This window comes from Branchiostoma floridae, chromosome 14, assembly GCF_000003815.2.
Source record: "Branchiostoma floridae strain S238N-H82 chromosome 14, Bfl_VNyyK, whole genome shotgun sequence".
NCBI classification, from domain to species: Eukaryota; Metazoa; Chordata; class Leptocardii; order Amphioxiformes; family Branchiostomatidae; genus Branchiostoma; species Branchiostoma floridae.
Window position 1 is genome coordinate 14,710,532 of NC_049992.1, and position 21,429 is coordinate 14,731,960.

Sequence of the window (21,429 nt, forward strand, 5' to 3'; positions counted from 1 at the left end):
GGCATAAAAAGTTCGAACCCGTCAATAATTTCACACCCGGTGATGACGAACCGGCTGGGACATCATCACGACCCCGTCACATTAATAATTTGCCAAATTTGCACTGCGGTTAAAAAGAGGCCCACGACATCATAAATATTTAAATGTCTGGTCCTCATCAGTCATCGTGCATGAGCCGATTGCACACGCAGTGATATATACATATTTTTGCGATTGATTATCAGTAGGAAGGACCATCACAGGTCACTGGATTTACGGGAATCTCCTCGACGTCATTTCCACGGGATCAGCAGGCGATACGTTCCGGGAATCTGAAAGACGAGTCACCGGGATTGTGCAAATTCCAGAAATCTGAAAACAGCATTCCGGGAATCTGAGAACAGCATTCCAGGAATGTATACATTCGTCCTAAATTATCTGAACTGTTTTATACTATCGGAAGACCAAATTCATGGAATTTCAGGGGAAAAGACCAGACATTTTGAAGATGTAGACAGTCGTTCCTATCTGATCAGTTCTATACTTGACAAAAAGATGTCTAAGTGATGTTCCTCGCCTATCTTATCATGGTTTGCCAAAGGTGGCGTAACAAGTCTATTGTAGGAAAGAAGGCTCGATGTCTGGAGATGGAGAAAGGCTCCGTCTAGCTTTCTTTGTTGTCCTTCCTATAAATGCTTCTCCTTTGGTAATCCGATTACTGCACCACACCCTCTCCATTATTCAAGTTTGGCTGCAGATTGCTTGATAAAGAAACCGACACCACGTAGTCTTTGCTAACAGTACATCGCAAACTAGAAAATCTTGCCAATCTGTTTTTAAACAGAAGTTGGGCTTGTCGCTGAGACGAATTTTTCAAACCTCGGTTAGGCACACACATGCATGATGCTAAAGGTGGCATCTCACTGCACTTGGGGCACCATTGCGGTACTTAGGGGTTCACTGGGGCAATGTTGTGTTATTTTTGCCGGTTATTTTATAATTTAGATGCTGCGTAATACGTCAGAGTATGCCTTAGAAGACGACAAAATACGCAAAAAGGAAGAAAAACTTCATTCTTTCTCTCTGAAATTCGTTGAGTATCCTTCAAACTCCACAGTGACGCAAGTTTGACGCACGTGCAGTGAGAGTGCACCTTAAGACAAATCTTTCAAACCACGGTTTGGCACACACAGGATGCTTAGGGGCGTGGGATCGACAAGGGTTAGGTTACAAATGTCATCACATTGATTTATGATCGCTCAAAGAGGTTAATCAATGACACGTTTCAAAATATGATCTCCGAAAGCTAATACGTCAGTTGACGTATATATTTCCCCGGTGAATAATGTGACGAACATCAGACGTGCCATATGCTCTCCGTTAACCTCAATATCCTCGTCCGCACCTATCTGCCATTAATGCTCCTTCAATCTCAAGTTCAAGAATTGCTTATGATATTACTTTGCCATCTGGCACAATTTTACTTGAACATCAAAATTTCACAAATTCTTAACGCTGTTCATTCGTCATTCATATACAAAGCAGGTCTTACTAACATTTATGCATAATTATTGAACTATATGCATTTTGAAGCCATTAAGCACGATTTTGATATATTAGACGTCTTAATAATCAATATTTGTTATAGATGAATGGTTTTGATTCGCTAAATCTTTAATCAGAGGTTTATTGGAAGACAATGTGGGTTAATGTCTGTCTTTATAGTCGATATTTCCCCATTAGACTTGGTTCGTTACATTTTATATGAGTTATCTAACGACCCGTGAAATGAATTAAAAATTCAGGGGCAAAAGGACACGGAAGGTTGTTTTCGTTTTGAACATCACACTGGTTATGTACAATATTTACTGTGAAAGATCGTACTATAAGGTTTAAGGGATGGACCCCTACTCTTGTTTTATAAAGGCGCACCCTCACTGCACTTGCGTAAATCTTGTGTCACTGTGGGGTTCGTTCACTGCGTCCCTGTTTTGTTATTTTCTCCGACTTTTTAAGATTTAGATATTGCTTAATACGTAAAAGTATGACTTAGAAAACAAAAATACACAAAGTACACAAAAAGTAAGAACATTCGTACTTTATCTCTGAAATGCGTTGAATATATTTCGAACGCCGCAGTGACGCAAGTGTGACGCAAGTGCAGTGGGAGTGCACCTTAAGTTTCGTGGTATTTGTAGCCGGAACCATTCAAGAGAAAGTCTGTAACAGTAGCTACGCACTCATTGTTAACCTTAGTCTTGAGAGAAAATAGGTTTTAAGTGTCTTTCCCAAGGGCACAGCATAAGGTCCATCTAGGGATTTGACTCCAGATCATTTGTCAAATCAAGGCCGTTATATAACGTTATATATAAACGTCCTTGGTCAAATTGGAGGAGAGGAATCAACAATATTTTTGTCAACAAGAAGGCCGATGGATACGTAGCAACGTACTGGAAAAAACACAACTTTCGTTTATTACCAAACAAATAAGTTTGAAATGAGACTTACATAAAACTGATAATCTCAGACTGCTTCTCTCTTGTTTGACCACGTGATCAGCCACGCATGTGTACAAGCCCGCGTCAGTTCGGGTCACGTGACGTATCATCAAAGATGGCGACGCCATGGTCCCCCCGCTGAACTTGGTGTTCATCAGGTTACTGTCTACAATGGTGCCGTCCTTTTTCCAGTGGAGGGAAGAGATGTTTGGCTTGGCATTCATCACTGTACACGTCAGGAGAGCGGCTTTTCCCAGGCCGATGACGTAGGGATTGGACGGTCCCACTTCAACAACTGGGGGTACTGGAAAAAAACACAACCATGTTCAACAACTTACATTCAAAACTGATTAAGATGGTAACATTTTTTAGAAATGAATCGTTTCAATCGTTGTTTATGTAGATATATGGAAGAAATCCACGACTTATTTCACCAGATTGGCAAATCACTGGATACAGGGTCCGTTGTTCACAACCAATATACATTAACAATCAAAACAGACAAAGCTGTAACTGTCTGTCAACTACTAGTACATCAGAACAATGCTGACCTAGCCTGTTCTATTCCTCACTGCAGGTAGATGTCGCTGTTAGCAATGCGGTCCCAAACGTATGTTACTAATGTAAGGTCATCCCCAAAGTTAACCTTCCCATATAGCCATCAACGTAACAACTGACTTAAACAAGCCCCCGTGCACCCAAAGTAATTACAGATAGCCTGGGCTATTCCCCGGTAATAAAAATGCTCGAGTTCGATAAACACCGGTCAGTAAGGCAGTAAACTTAAATGCCATCAGGGGGAAGGGTAGTGAAATACACACTGGTTTTATTGCTTTTCACCGGTGAATGAAATCCGTGCCGGGTAACAAGGTTTTCTGGCTGAAATTATGCCTTCGGGCGACCTTTCTAATCAGTGTAGTCCCATAGAAACGGCCACGGACAAGCGGTCAAGATAACTCATAAAAGACTACGCCGCCCTTTCCTGACGAAAGAATGGATTACAAGCTGGGGTTTAGTGTGCTTTATCGGTAGTAGACTGTACAGGGAGTGAATACGGCGCCATTAATGTTATAGACGCGACATTAAGCCACTATACATACGGTACATGGTGCTCTGAGCGAAGTAATGATTGATTGTAAGATGTTAGTGTGTTGTACCTTTCCAACAGTAGTGAGTGATATATGAAGGAACAGTCTTCTGACCGGATACAGACGTTACAACATGCGGCTATCCAACCTACTCTGGAACGCGTCCAAGTCTTTATTGAACTGAACGTTAGGTTCAAAAGAGCTCTCCTACATCAAATTATTGTCAACTCACACTGTTATAAATATAGAAACAGAGAATATGCTGATTGATAAGCCGGAAAATGCAAAAAAAAAATACTTCTATAATAATAATAATAATAATGAATAATAATTTAAAGTTTTTGGTGGATTCAATGTGAACGTGTTTCCATATTGGAGCACCAAATCCGTACTATTTTTGGCACACACTAATGTGTCGCCATCCTCTTTCACGAACAATTCACGAAATCGACAGACTACCATAGATTTGTGAACTTACCAGGGGTGTCAAAAAGTTATGCTAGTTATTTTATAACAAGCTCATTTATTCATCGAATGTGGTTGACATTTGGCACAAATTCATAGGCGCATATCTTTTTGAGACCAAAATATCTCAATTGCATGGTTGTGACGAGGGATGGAGTTGATTTCAAGATGACCACACCATAGGAAGTCCGTCTAATAACCAATCTGAACAACCATTTGAGATATTTTCTTCTCAATCAGATACGGGCGTTTTTACATTTGCACTTTCGAACAACGCTAACTGCCTCTGTTAACTTATATAGACCAATTAAGTTTGACTGTAAAATCTTGACTTTCAACTCTCCTCTATTTTGCTCTAGTCATTTTCATCATCATCATCATCATCATCGCGGGCTGCTTGCCCGGACCAAGTCCACCCTCTCCTTCCAGACTTCTCTGTCCCCCATAGTCATTTTATTGAACCTGTAAGCTTCAAAACACGCCTACCACCATCTGTTAATTTTCTTATCGGCACAAAATCCTGTCCGGATTTGACAGGTCCAACAAGAAAAAATACTGTTTGTACCGGTACATCGTTTGTACCTCTAATCGATACTATTGAAGACGGCAACGAAAACGTATAGGCAGCCACCATAGGGACAGCAGATTAGTCTACACAATCGAAACATAAGGTCAAGCCAGCCATTTTGCGATGCCATCTCATGACCTGCCTCTAATGCTCATTATCAGGGCCTCGTAACGTGATATTCCATTGAGGGATTTGAAAACAAGACAAAAATGCTTTTAAGGACTCTTGGTGGCTACCCACTCAGACACGCTGAACTCATAAACATCGATTTTTTCACGTTATGTGGATAGATAAGTCGGGTAGATGTGGGAACAATCTCCCCAGTGTTTTTATGCTATCAATTTGAAGGTATCTTCTGAAATAACTGTCAAGCAAATAAAGAGGGATGGCCAACTTTGGGGATAGAAATCACCGAAACAAAATAAAGGGACGCGTTTTAGATAATAATCCATACGTTTGCTTTACATCAGATAAAAGACGGAAAGAGGGTTTGCAATAAAATGTCCAGTTATCATTATAGAATCTATTATTACAAGGTACTGGGTACGCTATATTATACTTCCCCTGTACCTTTTTTACTGGATATTTCGTTTGTTAGGAACCTTCTAACTGCCTGGTTTATTGGTGTTTCTGAAACAGGGTATATTTCTATAAGAAGGGGTTGCTAGCCCTACCCTTTTATGTGCTCGGGGCACCTCCTCGAACACGGAGCTCCTATTTTACGTCCCATCTAAAAGACGAGTACAGCCCCAACCGAGATGCCCTTTCCATTATCGAACCGGGCTCTCCCAGTTACCAACTAATTCGCCACTTTTACACTTGCCATAATCCTTTTCGCCAGGGTACCAATATGGCTGCCAGGAGCGCCCGGGACCTGGGTCCGAGGGCATAGAAAATCCGTTCTCAATCAATTTAGAACTCAAAGCACATCGCGGAGATGGCAGTTTGGTGTGGACCCGGGGAAAGTGTGAAAGTGGCGAATTGGAACCAGGAGCTCAACCTAAATCAGCTGTGAGGCTGCTACCGGTTGAGATCCCTAAGGATAGTGATATTCGAAGTTTTTCATGCTTGCAGGGTGAAACTAAGAGCGTCGAATGCTGGGTTATCAAGAAATGAATACATAGCTTCCTTAGCTCCAACTTATGTCATACATACTTGGTGATATAAATTGGAGACAAGAGAGTAAATGTGTGTGTATTTTAAGGTCTCATTTAGTGAGCGTCAAATATGTTCTTTTGCCGTGAGAGCAACGTGGTTCTCTGCATTACGGTGGCTCATAATGTCGTGTTCTATGACGTCATTATTTCTACGTCATTGTCCAGACATACCCCCGGAGTATAAAAGCACGGAGAGCACCTTATTTTAGTTTCCGTGGCGTAATGACAATAAATTGGGTATTGGTCTTTGGGGTGTCTAGGTAAAAGTGTACTTGGCGTGCACTGTGTGATTGAAATTAAGTATAGCTTTCAAAGAACGCAACCTTTTGTCCCTTTTTCTGGATGTGAGTTTCAAAGTTTTGACTAAAGTTTAAGAAGAGTTTCATACCTAGAATGTGTAAAGTGACGAATCCGTCGACGCTTCCGACTTCCTCCACCAACAGCGACAAGACGTACTTTCCCTCGTCCTCGGCTCGGGTCTGTAAAATCTTAAGCGACGCTGGACCGGCAAGCTCCACCCGATCTACAAAGTTATGATACGTCCTCAATCCTCTCATGGGGGAGTAGGACAAAACCAGTACCCTTTTTGAGGGGTCGTTACTGTCGATCTTGTACCACGAAAGTAGCTCCACCTGGCGGTTGGTGCTGTAGCTTGCAGCTAGCGTCACGGGATCCCCCAGTACGGTGTTGACCTGCTCTGGGAGGGTGAGGCCGATGTCGCTCTGCGCAAGAGTCATCCCTGCAAAAATAGAACAATGCGAATATAAAGAAGAACTTTATTGCACGACGATTGTACATGGTACATCATCATCATGAGTCATCCTCTGAGGTGCAGCAAGTGAAGTTTGACTTCCAGTACTGTCTGTCATTCATCGCTGTCAGACGTTCCAGGCCATCCAGACCAGTTATACATGGTACGAGGGGTGATCAATAAGTTCTAGGCCTCACCAAGACATAACAAGCACAACTCAGATTTTCAGGCACAACTTCATAGTATGAAGTCTGTTATAAATATCCTCCAAATTTCAAATCATTGATAACCCACGTACATGTATAAAGTCTTATATAAATGTGTACCAAAATTCAAATTATTGTGATCATTATGTTGCAGGCGACACCCGGTAACGTTAGGTAAGGGATAACGAAAAAAGGTGGACAATTGATCTGCAACCTGAGGTGTGAGGTCAAATTGTCTGATCACACTTCACCCTTCTTTTTCTCCCCACTTACCTTCTAATTCAGAAAAAAAACGAATGCCTGGAAAGTAATGACTCCAATGATTTGTAATTTGGAGGATATTGATAAAAGACTTCATACTATGAAGTTGTGCCTGAAAATCTGAGTTGTACTTGTTATTTCTTGGTGAGGCCGAGAACTTATTGATCACCCCTCGTACAATGTATGGCAACAACTATTACACAAAGTACAAAATAGAGGTATAGAATAACACTCGATATGCTAATAACTATAACTAAGGGCTAATATAAGTCTTTGATATAGTTTTACAATCGAGTAGGGCTGATCATGAGTTTTGGTATTCTTTCTAATAACAAAGTAGTCCTTATATATTTGCATTATATGAGTTGTTGCATCTAAAGATCGATATATACAAATCTACCTGTGGCATCGAGTCCTTGAAATCTTTTGTAATTGATTCAAGAAATTTCAAAATAACTCATTGCTTAATACAGCTTATCTAGAACAATCCATTATAAAGTGAAATTCATCGGGAATATAAGAGAGTTAGAGATACGAGGGGCGTGCAATAAGTAATGGTCCTGACCCACTTCCAGTTGTCTGATCTAAATGAAATTTTGTATGTGTAATAATTCATATCTCTATGGGTTATGTTGCAAAAGACAGTTGTGGTTTCTGATTTACTGGTGTTTGAACTTAGTCAGGTGCGAAATGGACCAGGTGTGAAATGGAACCAGTTGAGTGTCGCACAGTGATCCGGTTTTTGTATTTGAAAGGACGCACACCAAAGAAGACTTTTGATGAAATAAATGAAACTTATGGTGATGATGCCCCATCATATGACCTTGTAAAACGCTGGCATCCTGAATTCAAACGTGGCTGGAAGTCTGTGGAAACAGCTCCCAGACCTGGTCGTCCCTCTTGTGCCATTGATGAGGCATCAGTTGGAGGACCAACCTGGGGTGTCCTACAAAATCGGTGTCCAGAGCTGCATCAAACGATGGGAGAAATGCATAACTCTGGGTGATTCCTATGAAGAGAAAGACTAATAACTGTGCCAAGTTTCATTAATCTCCTGCTATGGGAAATGGGTCAGGACCATTACTAATTGCACGCCCCTCGTAAAGTACGTCGCGTAGTCCCATAGGCTAATAAAGGCTGTAGAGCCTAGAGGCAATGAGTTGTTGTCCACTGCTGAGTCTAAGGCACGGTATTGGAAGGTGGAGCCCATCCCTCTCCTTCCATTGCCTTTTACCTCTCCAACCGAAGTCAAGTATACTTATTCTTATACCTGGATGGAGTGCGGAAAGTCGTGTTAAGTGCCCTTTCTAACGCCACAACATCGGTGGCGTGTCTGGAGATTCAAACCTATGACCTCTGGGTTCTATCCCCCCAACACACCCTAACCGTCACGCCAACATGACGCCATCAATAAGAATATGAGTGAGCGGAATGATAATGGCGGCGCACGGCGCACTGTTGAGTAATCACGCAATTTTGTACTGATCGACTAACACGGACCCTCGCCATGAAAAACACCATTGTCAACGTGGTAAACCGATGTGACTCCCGCTGAGCACCTTGTGTAGAATGGTAATCAATGTTCTATTTTCTGGAACTACTCCTCTTGAAAGCTTTAGGACTGCACTCGTTGGGTCCCATAAACACCTACCGATTACGTGCTACGGACATAACGTAAACTAAGTGTTACCCCCCATTCCACTACGGCGGCCACCAAGCTACGACTGAGCGATTAGACGAATTCCATACATAAATAACGAATTTCTTTATACTTTGTGTGTTTTGTTGTCTTTTCTGTCATACTTTAAGATTTTGCATGGTATTCCAGTTTTCGAAGTGTTACACAAATTCAAGTTAGGTCGCAACGAGGTCGCAGTTTATTCGCATTACGGTAAAGTAAAACGTTCCACAAGGTAGGTTCTCACGTGCGTATATGAATTTATATTATTTAAGTCCGTATGAGGTCCGTATGGACGTCTTAGCCTCTACTAGGCTACACATGTCACTGGAGAAAAATTGGACAAATATAGACACATATGCCAGCGGAGTAAGATTTTGGTCGCAAAACATTTTCTTCGGACAGCTAACTCCTCTGTTATGATGTTTGTCTATAATTCTTCAATTTTTTACTATTTTCCAGCGACCTGTGGGGCCTGGTAGAAGCTATTAAAGAATTCCATACGGACCTCATACGGACTGAAATATATACGCACAGGTGAACCCGACTTTAAGGCATCCAGAGCATAAGACACTCTGATGTTCTGTTAGTCGAAGTTAAGTCGCCGTCTAGTGGAATGAGGGGCGTTGGCAACAGCTATCAAAAATGACCAGTACAGGCGTACATTTGCCTGCCAGTAGTAGGATTCCAACGGGAGTGATGAAGTACCATCTGTATTGCAGTACGCCTCTCCTTTTAGGAGTTAGTCAGTGACCAATGGGATTCTGTGGAGAATGCAAAGTGCTACCTATAGTGCTATCGGTCTTAATTACCTCCCGGTTTGACTGAATCAGATAAGAAGTCGCCAAACTAGCGCACAAATGAACGCTATCACTGCAAATGCCAATATAATGTATCGTAAAGGGGTGCAATAATTGAAAGGAAAGCACTATTTCCTGCTCTTCGTTTGTTTCCAATAAACCAACATCTAATAATTCTTTATCCCCTGTAATTGAAAAGAGATTATCCTATTATGCTGGGATGGAGACGAATGGGGAAGTCATTTTGCCTCCATGTTTCACAGATCGTGACATTATCAGGTGCAGACAAGGCGTATGCTGACGTGCAAAACGTGAGAGTACGGCAAGATACAACCACACAAACCGTCAGAGAAAACTCTACCTTCACCGCGTACTTCTAGATCACAAACTGCATACAGTTTAGCAAAGCGATGAGAAATGTAGCGGATCTGAGGGGGAAAATTGTAAAGTACGCTTGAACGTAATGTCTAATGTTTATATTGAAAATCGAAGCGGTCTCATGGTGATTATGGATCTGAAATGAAACGCAACCGGCAAACTTGAGGGAAAAAAGGAGGTGAGATGAGTAGAGTATGGATGTTTGAAGGTGAAATGGAGGTCTCGTGCCGTATTTTTTCACCATTAGATTGGATCTTAATGCGGTGGTTACAAGGCAGGGTGATGGTATCCTGAAATGAAGCTTATTGGAATTGAGCGCATGGTTTGGCCAAATGGACTTGCGTTGACCCGGAACATTGGTCGATTCCTCGATTACTCAGGTTAATTTAATGAAACCTCTCGGAAAACTCATCAGTCCCACGGACCCTCCCTGCCTACCAATTAGGAACTCCGCCCTGTCTACCAGTCCTGAATCTCTAATAAAACCTTCACGCAAACTGTCATCAAAAAGTTACTTTTCTACAAGAAAACTACCTCATTTACCTTCATCATTGTTTTACGTACCGACTCAGCTTTGTTGATATGCCCTTTATTGCGGTAATTGAAGAGAGATTATTTCATTACGTTTCGATGGTGCCAAATGTCGAGACGACTTTGCTTTGGCGTGTTTCACAGATATAATTGGACAATATGGATTAATAATAAAGGAGTCTAATATCCCGTATCAATATTGGATTCTGATGTGCAAAATACGATCCCGGTCTGTTCTAGTCCGAGCGAATCAGATGTTTTTAGGTGTAACTTTTTAAATGTCAAATAATACATATTTACTACAAAAGGGAATATTATTTTCATGGATTTAATTTCACGGTAGGGAAAAAATAGAATTTTCGTTGTGGTTTTAAATTCGCGGTTAAAGCTACCATGCAGGTTTTACTTTAAAAGTGAAAATATTCGCGACAATCTTAAGTTGGCGGTGGAGAGGTCACACAGAAAAATTCGCAAAGTAAAACCGCAGCGAATATTTTCTCTTTTCCAGTATATTACTTCAACCTGTAATATGTTTTGACTTTGTACGACTTTTCCATATAGTTATGATGCGCTGAAATGTATGCTAAAGTGGCCATCTCCGGGCAATATAGGATTGGGAGGGGGAGGGCAGGGGGAGGTCATCTATAAGTGATGGAGTTCAATAATCGCGTGATTTAAATGTCACTTGATATTATCTGAGATGCCCGTCCTGTATCTATTTTGTAAGAGATTACAGTTTCCTCCCTCGGAAACTGTAATGCATACTAATCTTCTTGACGTTGATAGATAGATAAATGTAAAATTGACAAGCAAGTTCACTTGGGTCGTTCCGTTCAACCTTGAAGGTACCAATAGGAGCGGATGCAATATGCATCGGCAATCATTAAAACAACGTTAAACCGGTGAGATACACGCCGTGGTGATCTGTTGTCGTGGAGAAAGACTTTATCGATTCTGAGCTAAGTGGGATGCATGTACGGGGACAGCACCCCGCAAATAACGACTTCCTTTTGTTGTAGTGGCTGCCATAACTTGGGAAAGTGACTAGTGAGCAATAATTGCGGAAGCGAGACCACGAGTCCAAATAGACACCACCATTTGTCAGGATCTTTTGAAGAATGATGTCGTTAATATTTCACGACACGGGCGTAAAAAGGTGCTGGAGTCTAGCCGCAAAATGTGTTCGTGGGAACTGTCATGGCACTATAATCCCATGTACGTGACTCCCCGTAGTGTAGATCTAGACGAACGTGTACTAAAACTTATTGCAGACGAGGCGCTAAGCACGGAGATCAAAGAGGCAAAACGCTGTGGGTATATATTCAGCCGAGCCATCAGAGGCAAGAAGAGACAATTAGGCACAGCAGTGCAGGCGGTGTCATGTAAAAGTGTACAACACCTACGTCACAGAAAATCTCATAAGCACGTCTGCGAGTCAGGAAATGTTTCAAGTCCCGTATTCGCACATCATCTCGTGTGTTGAGGCCGAATGATGTATTCCTGGGACGATGATAATCTCCTGAACTCACTCCATGCTGCAGACCGTAAAGCAGGCTGATCGGCCATCTGAGCTTATATGTAGTCCCTGGAGCGCCTGGCTTAGTGGTGTTGTGTGGTGACTTACATGACATTGCCCTCTCGACTGGGGGATCAGGTCGTAACATGTATCAAGATGAAAAGATGGGCTAGCTGTACATGTTGGTGGTGGGAATGACACGGGATGAGGATTAATCTTCGCGTGTTCTGATAGCGTTGCGACATACGAACCAGTTGGAGTGGACTTGGTATACAAGTTAGGAATGTGTATCTAGCACAGGGCAGAGGCCGCCTATGATCAACCTGAATTACTACACGATATCTGATCTTTAAGCACATGTACAAGCATTCGTAAAGTAAAACTTTGCACGTTATACTTTCCTGAAAGAACAAAAAAACACTTGATTTACGCATGCTTAAAGGCATGTTGAAAGATTGGATTTCGTACAGTGAATCAACGATAACATAACGCAACAAAAATAGCAATGCCTTGATTCATGAATTAGTAATTCAGATCTTTTCCGTCTAATAGTCCAGAAAATGACACAGAACCGAGAGAGATTTCTCTTCATGTCTTTTTATCGCAAGAGGTCGGCTTGGGCTTACTTATCAGATCTGCGGGGTGAATACAACCACTAAATTGCGTCAGTACATGTAGGAGTTTATCTCGTTGTGTAACGTTACACTAACCTTTCAAGTGGAGATGTGTCTTTGATATGACATTGCTGTTGTTGAAGTAACGTAAGCGTGAAATGGACTTTACCATAACCACATAGCCCCTTAACCGCGGGGGCAGTAAGTTCTCTGGCAAATCACCCAGGACGGCGCCATGTTTATAGTGGGGACATTGCCTCATAAACAGCACATTAAGCGCCACCAAGTTTTTCTAGAGCTAGAAATGGAACAATTTATTGCATGATCGGTGAGGCACGTATAAGTACATTAGGCCGTCGCTGTCGCCCTCAGGGCAATGGCAGCCGAACGTCCTGATCCTTGAAGCCCTTGCCGTGGACAGGGGGTGCCCCGGAGACCACACACATGCTGAAATATCGGTTCGTGTAAAACGGTGTCTTCTAAACGTTATGCTGGCTGAGCTCAAGGCCTTTGTATGATTTGATGACTCAGTTTTTACTACGCTACGGGTCCCCCTAGTAGCTCGTTGAACATTTGGAACTTACCATTAGTTTAGAAGCCCCCTAGACACGACATCATCCCGATTTTATTGCTTCATCCTATGATAAATTCTTGGAGGAGCTAACTAATCCTAGATCTTCAATATAACCTACTTATCTCCTTAAAAATAGGTCTTGTCAATCAATGATGTTATACAGCTAGGGGGACAATGATATACCATTAAATGTTTTCATCGAGATTTAGGCCGTTGATCACGGACATACAGCACAATGCAATAACTTTCATTGATTTAACCTAATTCGTCATGATAGGTAGCGATGGGAAGGACTGTGATCTTAAAGAAGAGGGTATCAGATTGGATATTTACGGTTTATTACAGGATACAGATGCAATAACACCGTTGCCTTATCAGTGTAGCCATTGGCGAAAACATGAAATCGTTTTACGAGTCAAATAGAATAAGCTAAAGATAATGGCCGTTAGGACAACAGGTTTAAACGTGATCGTAAATTTCTTAAAGATTGTACTGTTAGAGACTATTCACAGAACCCAAAAGAGTTAAAAACCGTATATTAAAACAAGGCTGAGGCTTTCTGACCGTTTTTCTAGAATATGGTATGGAAAGCAAACTTTGCGACATCAGATGAATACGGCAAGGAATTCCGACGATCGATAAGAACAATATCCGAAACATGCTGATATTCCGATGAATTTTATCACCGAGGGGCAGCAGGCATACTCGTGGGACCATTTACGCATTGGTCTTGGACAATCTTTCAAATTCCCTGCCGAGGGCTTGCTCTTTGTCAAATCAGTATGTTTGAAATATGGCACATCCGGGGAAACAGACGGGCGGAACACTTGAGCCAAGAGGTTAGAAACGACGGCGAAGAACTTAGAAGAAGTTGGGTTGACGCATGGCACAATTTATTTCCAGATCACGCTGGTCTTGTGAAGTCCAGGGGACATTGGCAGAGATCGCTGTCTTGATTGAAAATCTATTCAGATATCCGTCGGTCGATGGGCACAAGAGACTACTCAACGACCGGTAAATTGTGAGTAAAAGGAACGGAAAGCTAGCGGTAGGTCCTTTCTCGGCCACTGGCTCTTACAAATTTGCAATTTTGGGTCCTCTCTTGGATTAGGAGATGCTATCGGCAGCTGGAAAATCTATCGCTTGGGATCTGGAGATCGATTGCTGGTCATAAGCCAGCCATAAATAACTTGCAGATTTGGTGAAGTGTTCCGCCGGCCAAGAAAAACGGCTTGGAAGATGGTTGATAACACCTTCCCGGTCGTAGGTCGGCTGGGAGAGAAATCGAATTTTACATGGCCTGTGGCGAGGGGCGTGTAACCCATCCGAAATATTCTACTTTTCACTTTCATATCACCGAGAATAAGATTGATGATTAGTTACTTGTCGATGAGCCCGAACAAGAGAGAGACGTCTTCCCAGGATGATGCTATCGCTTTGTCATTAAATCAGAAACTCCGGGGCAACTTGGGTGTCAATTCTGACGCCGGGAAAATTCCGAGGCGAGGAAACCGCCGTTCCACAGGGGAGATTCAAATTTCCTGGTAATTTATAGTTCCTTGCCCTGGTTTCTACTTACATGCTTAATGCATAAATATATACCGAATCTCTTGCGTTTTCATGTATGAAATGATCAGATGCAGAAGGCATTACTCTTCATATGAGTTAGATGGTGCGTAGGAATCCCGGTCTATATGCATGTGGGTGTCTCTTTTCGGTTGGATTCAACGGTTTCACAAGACAGTCACAATGCAAGTTTTTACGTACCTTTTACTTGCTCATGCAACTATCGGTATTGATTTTGGATTAAAAACAAGGCGATTATCACGGCGAAGTTAAAATGTAGTAACCTTTCACAATGGGCTATCGGCTCGTAAAGCAGATTGCCAAGGGTTCATCATAGGTGAATGTTATCTAGCGGATATCGCACAAAGGGCCTTCCATAGTTCAGTACACGGCAAAATTACCACGGCGCTAAGCGTCTCTACAGCTATTGAACAACTTGTTCCTATAGAAGATTTGTTTTTAAGCATTTAAAAGCCTTACAGGCTCGCCAAGCAGCCAGGCGGTCCAGCAGTCGATAGTGGCCAAGGACGCGCTCACTGGACCTTGCCAATTTATCACAGTGCAAACAGCGGCGGATTTTCATATAACGTGGGCATTGAATTTGCCTTGAAAATCGACGCCGTAATGTTGCCTGTAAGGAACGTAATGCCTACAGTTGAGAAGATTGACGAAGCTTTTAGTTCCTCTGAGATAAATGCTTTTGTGGGCGAAAGTGAGAAGAAGTTTCTATATGTAGAAAGGCATTACAATAAATTGCACCTACCTGCGAGGAAACCCAATACAGTAGCTGCGGAAAAAGCCGGCATTACAAACATGATGGACTAGGTAAGACGGTGGAGTCCGGCTCGAGTGAAGTGTCTGTGGGAGGTTGTCGCTACTCCAGGCCGGAGTGAGACCACGGCTGGCCAAAGATCAAGTCTCCTCGTGCTTGTAGTGACCAGCGGAGCACCAGAGATCCACAGCCCGTGGAATTGCCTGGATAGGAAATGCGTGTGAACAGCACGGCTGAATCCTATTAGGATTCCCGTACACCAATGGCCTCTTCAATCATTCCAATTACCCCCGATGTAACGCCTTCAGGGGAAGACGTGTTGGAGGCATAGCGGCGGTCGCTCGCGGTGAACCCGCCGTGGGATAGCTCTATTACCTTCGCCCTCCGCGTCGGATGTTCCTACAGCATATCGATCCTTAATCCATGCACTCTATGATAAGCCCCTTTCTGCACAGTCGGGCCGAACGCCTGTCTGAAATGTTCTGAGCTGGAGAGGAAGAGAGGGGATCTGAAAATGTTCTCGCGTCTACTGAAGCCTTGTCGCTGACGGTGACTTGTTCGTGACTGGCTTGTCATGACAGACAGAGACACAACTACGGGGTGCCAGGTCCCCAGGGACGGCCACACGCCTGCGCGCTCTCCCTCTCCACAAACCGAGTGGCGCTAAACGTTGCAAACAACTTCTAACGTTGTGCCATCATCTCACTATGATTAATATTGGCAGAGTGAATAGTATTCCGCCAGAATATTAAGGGATTTCACGGGTAATTTCTCCTCACCGGGGAAACTTGCACAGAATCCCGTCACATGAGAATCACTGAGATCGCAAATTAGTTTGCACAGAAAATGTAGCAAACTGAAATATTGGATCTCTCGAGTTGCACATTTGATGGATGGATGACTGCTTAATGCTGTGAGTAGCGTATTACCATACACGGTTGGGAGTCATTAGATCACGAGCATAGCGGCCATTAATTTACAAAATAAAAACACCATGGACAATAAAGACTTTGATTAAGAAGCTTTCCCCACAGAACCAAAAGAACAATGAACGATGAACTACAAATTACTACATAGAAATACAAAATAAATTGCAACTTTTTACTAAGTAAACAATGCAGGATGATATATACACACATCTCTAATATCTAGTGCAGTCAGTTGAGGCTAATCGAGGGCATATATTTTCCAATAATAAAGCAATTTTTCATGTATGTACCAGATATGGTCTCTGTATACTTAGCGCATATAGTTGTTTATGGCACAATTAAGTTTAGGTGTAAAGTGTTCGGTATAAGTAGCGAATAGACCGTGTTTATGACAGACATCTTTATGGAGTTTTGTTAATAAGTGTTTGTTTAGAATGGGTAGCAAATGTGTTTGATTTAATGACAGACATCTTTATTTTATTACGGAGCTTTGATAAGTGTTTGGTATGGGTAGCGAATAGAACGTGTTTAATGGCAGACATCTTTACGGAGTTTTGTAAAATGTTTGTTTAGTATGGGTAGCGCATAGAACGTGTTAAAATCTAATGACAAACATTTTTATTTCATTACAGTTGTGTAAAGTGTTTAGTACGGGTGGCGAATAGAACGTGTTTAAGTCTAATAACAGACATCTTTATTTTAGTATTGAGTTTTGAAAAGTGTTTGGTATGTGTAGCGAATTGAAAGTGTTCAATAAGAGACATCTTTACGGAGAGTTTTGTTAAGTGTTTGGTATCGGGGAAGAAGAAGAAGAAGACTAAGAAGAAGAAGAAGAAGAAGAAGAAGAAGAAGAACACGTCCTAATGCCAGACATCTTTACGGAGTTTTGTAAAGTGTTTGTTTAGTAGGGGTAGCGAATAAAACGTGTTGGAATTTAATGACAGACCTCTTTACGGAGTTGTGTCCTTCAATTTATCTCACTCACTTGTGTCCTTCAATTTATCTCACTCACTGATGCGAAGAACGTTCTGACGGCTGGAGGGGCGACTCGCGTCCTTCTCTGCATACTTTTGCCGTGGCATTTACATCGAGCAGTCGTAGTTGGCTAATGGAATTTTGAACAGATCTTTGCAATGTTCTGACAATCTTCCACAGCATGCCTTGCAAATTGAATAATTCAAACGATATAAGAGATATTAGATATGATAAGTCCTGATCTGATCCGTTAATTCTTCAACTGACATACATTCTAATGATGGGTGATATATGAAGAACACTGGTTAGTAAGCCTTGATTATTTGGTATAAACATCAATATCTCGTGGTTTATGACGATGAAAACAAAACTTGTGACTGATAACAAGAGAGATGCAGATATAGATATCATCTATTCTAACATCTCAATTTCCATGCAGTGTCGTATGTAAGGGTCCAATGACCATATCTGTCAGTCTCCGTGATGACCATCCAGGGTCCAGAGGGTGGCCTGAGTTGACCATTAGGGTGACCTTCGAATCTATTCGCCAGCCCTGTTGGGAGAGATAAGGGGAATAGTTCTCGCGATATCTGGCGGTAAAGCCATTGATGGCCGTCACGTCATGTAGAGATTCCAACATCTAACCAAGTTACCCATTCCTGGTGGGGAGATAGCGGAATCAGGATCCGGGCTTTCAAGAGATTGCCGGCCGATATGGATTCCTTCTGCGTTCCTGGAGTTGATATGCGTTTCTTCTCTCGAAACAGTGTTTCGGCTTCGACTGTTTCTTTCACGTAAACATGAAGAAACGTGACAGAATAGCACACCCCTCCCCCAACACAAAACAAATAAGCCTGAAAAACACGTACAAGTCCCAGCCAGAGCCTAACTTCTGCTTGAAGAGTAATGCGTTTCACGCTGTTTGCCAAGATGACATCTATCGCCGCTGTAATTGAGACGTATGTTGTAACAAATGATTGGACCCAGGCTCACAGCATATCAGCGAAGTCCTCTCATTCCGAGCGCACCGGGGGTACAGCGGAGGAACATGAGAGAAATGAAATGGATTCTGACCCTCTCCCGTTTGCCAACAAGTGACAGGTGGGAGGTAGAGCCGCGTCCCCCGGGAGCAAGCCAAGCGCAGGAGGTAGCTTGCTCCCTTTTAGCGTTTGCGTGCTGCCGGCGCATTTCCGTAATGCCAGAGAGACTTGTACTGCGGCGTGTGCCTTTTATGTATCCCGCTAAGTTGTCACAGCCCTGAAGTGACAAACGCATTGCTAACACGTCCGCCGTAGGTGTCGCACGTAATGTAACAATTACATGGGTGCATGGGAATCCCTGGAACTCTGTAATAAAGTTACTGGGACGTAAATTGATTACAACAATTTTCCCGCTGCCATTAAAACAATGAGCAAAGAGGAACCACGCAGACACAGAAATAGACTTTTCCACGACGAATCATTTTTCATTGCAAGGAAACAAAGGGTTAGGATTCACTAAATTTCTAGCCACAATAATTTAACATATTGAAATACTTGCCGAGTTTAGTATAATAGTATTATGAGGGGTTTTGTCCTATTGTTCTTTGCATCTAATTTTAGCCTGTATGAAGAATTCACAACCTATCCACAATAACAAAAACATACCATGCCCAGGGCAAAAGTTCTAAAGAACGGACTGTTGCAGTACTAATGCGGCACACTAGGGGGCCCAAATCGACCTTGATCGTAGTCCTCCTATTCACAGACTTAGTATGTCAATCGAAAGGTTCCAAAGTTATGCCTACAACAAATACCTGGATAAGTAAACACACAGACAGCCAAACAGACCCAAAGACAGCCATACACTCACAAATACACACAAAGAACCTGCCACATGTGCGATGGTGCGATGTGAGTGGATCAAACCATTCCGGCCAAAATGGGGTAGGGAATTTCCCGAGCAGCCTCGTAACCCGTGCTTCGCCTATTGAGTCAGTGAAGTCAAGCTTGCCTAAGCTTGATGTTTCTGACTTAGGGAGAACAGATGCTGCTACAGTTATCGCTATGGGCCGCTCCTCATCTTCATGATGTTAACATCAGGCCCTACAAACCTGATTAAAAACAAAAAGAATAATACCTTCATTTTCATGGAGGTAGCAGTGAAAGTACCACCCCTACTAACTACCTACCGACCCTTCTACATTGTACTATGAGTAGTACTAGTAAAAGCAAAACTGCTGCTTCCGATTTTGAATCAGTAAAATTCATATTCCTAATACAACTAGCCAAACCATTGATCATAAAACATATCTGTTCTTTTATCTCCACTTTAACCGAAAGGCGAGGAGAAGTTGAATCTATGTAACGATACAGTTTTATTTTGTATCTGTTAACTGCGTTTCTTCAACATACCTTATTGTCAGCTGCACTGAGCCCGGTGTGGCAAAATGTGTATTTAAATGCAACATAAGCAATTTTACAGCGTCAAAGTGGAAATATTCTGAATAAGGCAATCTGCATGATATTGACATCTACTGTATTCTCACATTTACATCATAATTTGATACTTTGAGCGGTTAATAAACAGCCCAGAGACAAGTTGCATGAGGATATTCCTCATTATTGTACTCCCCAAAAATAAGGACTTGATCTGGAACCCTGGTGCAACTCATCCCCGAGCTGTTTTTTACGGCTCAAATTTATGAAATAATGATGTAAATGTGCTAGAATAGTGCATAGTACTTAGAATGACGAGGCGTAACCCTTACATCATAGCAATAAAGAGGATTTACAAGCTATTAAATGCTTACTGCATAATAAAGTGTATTTCACGATGAACACAAAGTCTCATCACCTACGTATCATTAATCCATGTCTTCGAGCCACGGTGCACTTCACACTTACTGTAATAAAAGTAGAGCCTCTACCTGGCTCCACAGGTCGCGGGGTAATAATAGAAATTGGCCAAATTAGGGTGGTATCTCACTGCACTTGCGTCAAGCTTGCATCACTGCTGAGTTCGTTCACTGTGTCACTGTTTTGTTATTTTCTCTGATTTTTTAGCATTATTTAGATATTGCGTAATACGTAAAAGTATGACTAAGAAGACGACAAAATACAAAAAAAAGGAAAAAAAAAAGATCGTTCTTTATCCCTGAAATTCGTTGATTAACTTTCGAACCCAGCGGACACAATTTTAGATATTTTCTCTAAGCAGAGGTTGGGTCTATGGTAGTATGGTAGCTCGGATGGAAAAGGAACACAGGCACCGGGCATGAGTCAAGCAAGGCAAGTCTATTAAATCTGATTATATCTTACATACTTTGAAGCATCATAAAACAACTAACATATACAATGACATATCATTGTATATATTGAAATACATTTCTCTTGGGCCAACTGCAAGAACATGTATCATAAACTTATGATTATGATAAATACAATGCTTTTAAGAACTAATTCCTGCAAAAATACTACATATAAATCTATAGAATATGATGATGAAAACATACATCGATCTAGGTTTGTTGGGTTTGAGCATCTCTTTTTTCTAACAAAAAAAAAACGCAAACGGGTTGTATTAGGAATCGTTACAACACATAGATCATTTCTGTCAGGGCGTGACTTGCTATTCTAGTGTGAAACTAGTGACTGTCAATATCTCTCGTCCCTCGAGTCATACTGAAATGAGAAGCACGTCCTCCAAGGATATCTACAAGCTAAGGCCCATCCTGAATCGAAAAATCTAAAGCTCTCGACAAAACGCGCGACACGCTTCTTTCCTATTGACTCTTACAGTAAGGCAATAAAGATGTATTAAATCCTACTCTAAGGCTGCTTGAATGCTCTTGAATGCACTAGATCCCTATCATCAACATCTGCTGAAGCAGATACACCGGGAAGAAAAACGGACTTAAGTAGGGCGCAGCGGCGGTCACGTGGATCTTACCCGGGTACGAGTCGCCCCATCTGCCGGCATGGGATAGGCAGTAGTTGATGGTGATATGAACGACAATACAACACATTTACACCAAGAAATACTGTAAATGCAGAAATGTTCGCGGTGGATTAATGTTCGCGGTTTTCGCGGCGACCACTTTACCGCGAAATTGAATCCACCGTGAAAATTTTTCTATTAAGGT

At 42.1% G+C, this 21,429-nt stretch overlaps 1 protein-coding gene across 3 annotated transcripts in view; it reads right to left on the reverse strand.

The window, feature by feature from the left end:
* The window catches only part of LOC118429934 (protein amalgam-like), a 36,890-nt gene extending 20,882 nt beyond the window's left edge, over positions 1-16,008 (reverse strand). For 2 of the 3 annotated variants that reach the window (XM_035840578.1, XM_035840576.1), the window contains exons 1-3: positions 15,394-16,008; positions 6,144-6,494; positions 2,488-2,781 (exon numbers count right to left, since the gene is read on the reverse strand). In XM_035840578.1, the coding sequence (XP_035696471.1) occupies positions 2,488-2,781; positions 6,144-6,494; positions 15,394-15,445 (697 nt within the window). In that variant the 5' untranslated portion in view covers positions 15,446-16,008. The remainder of the gene's footprint in view (positions 1-2,487; positions 2,782-6,143; positions 6,495-15,393) is intronic. The other variant, XM_035840575.1, reaches the window with a different exon arrangement.
* Positions 16,009-21,429: the final 5,421 nt, after the last annotated feature.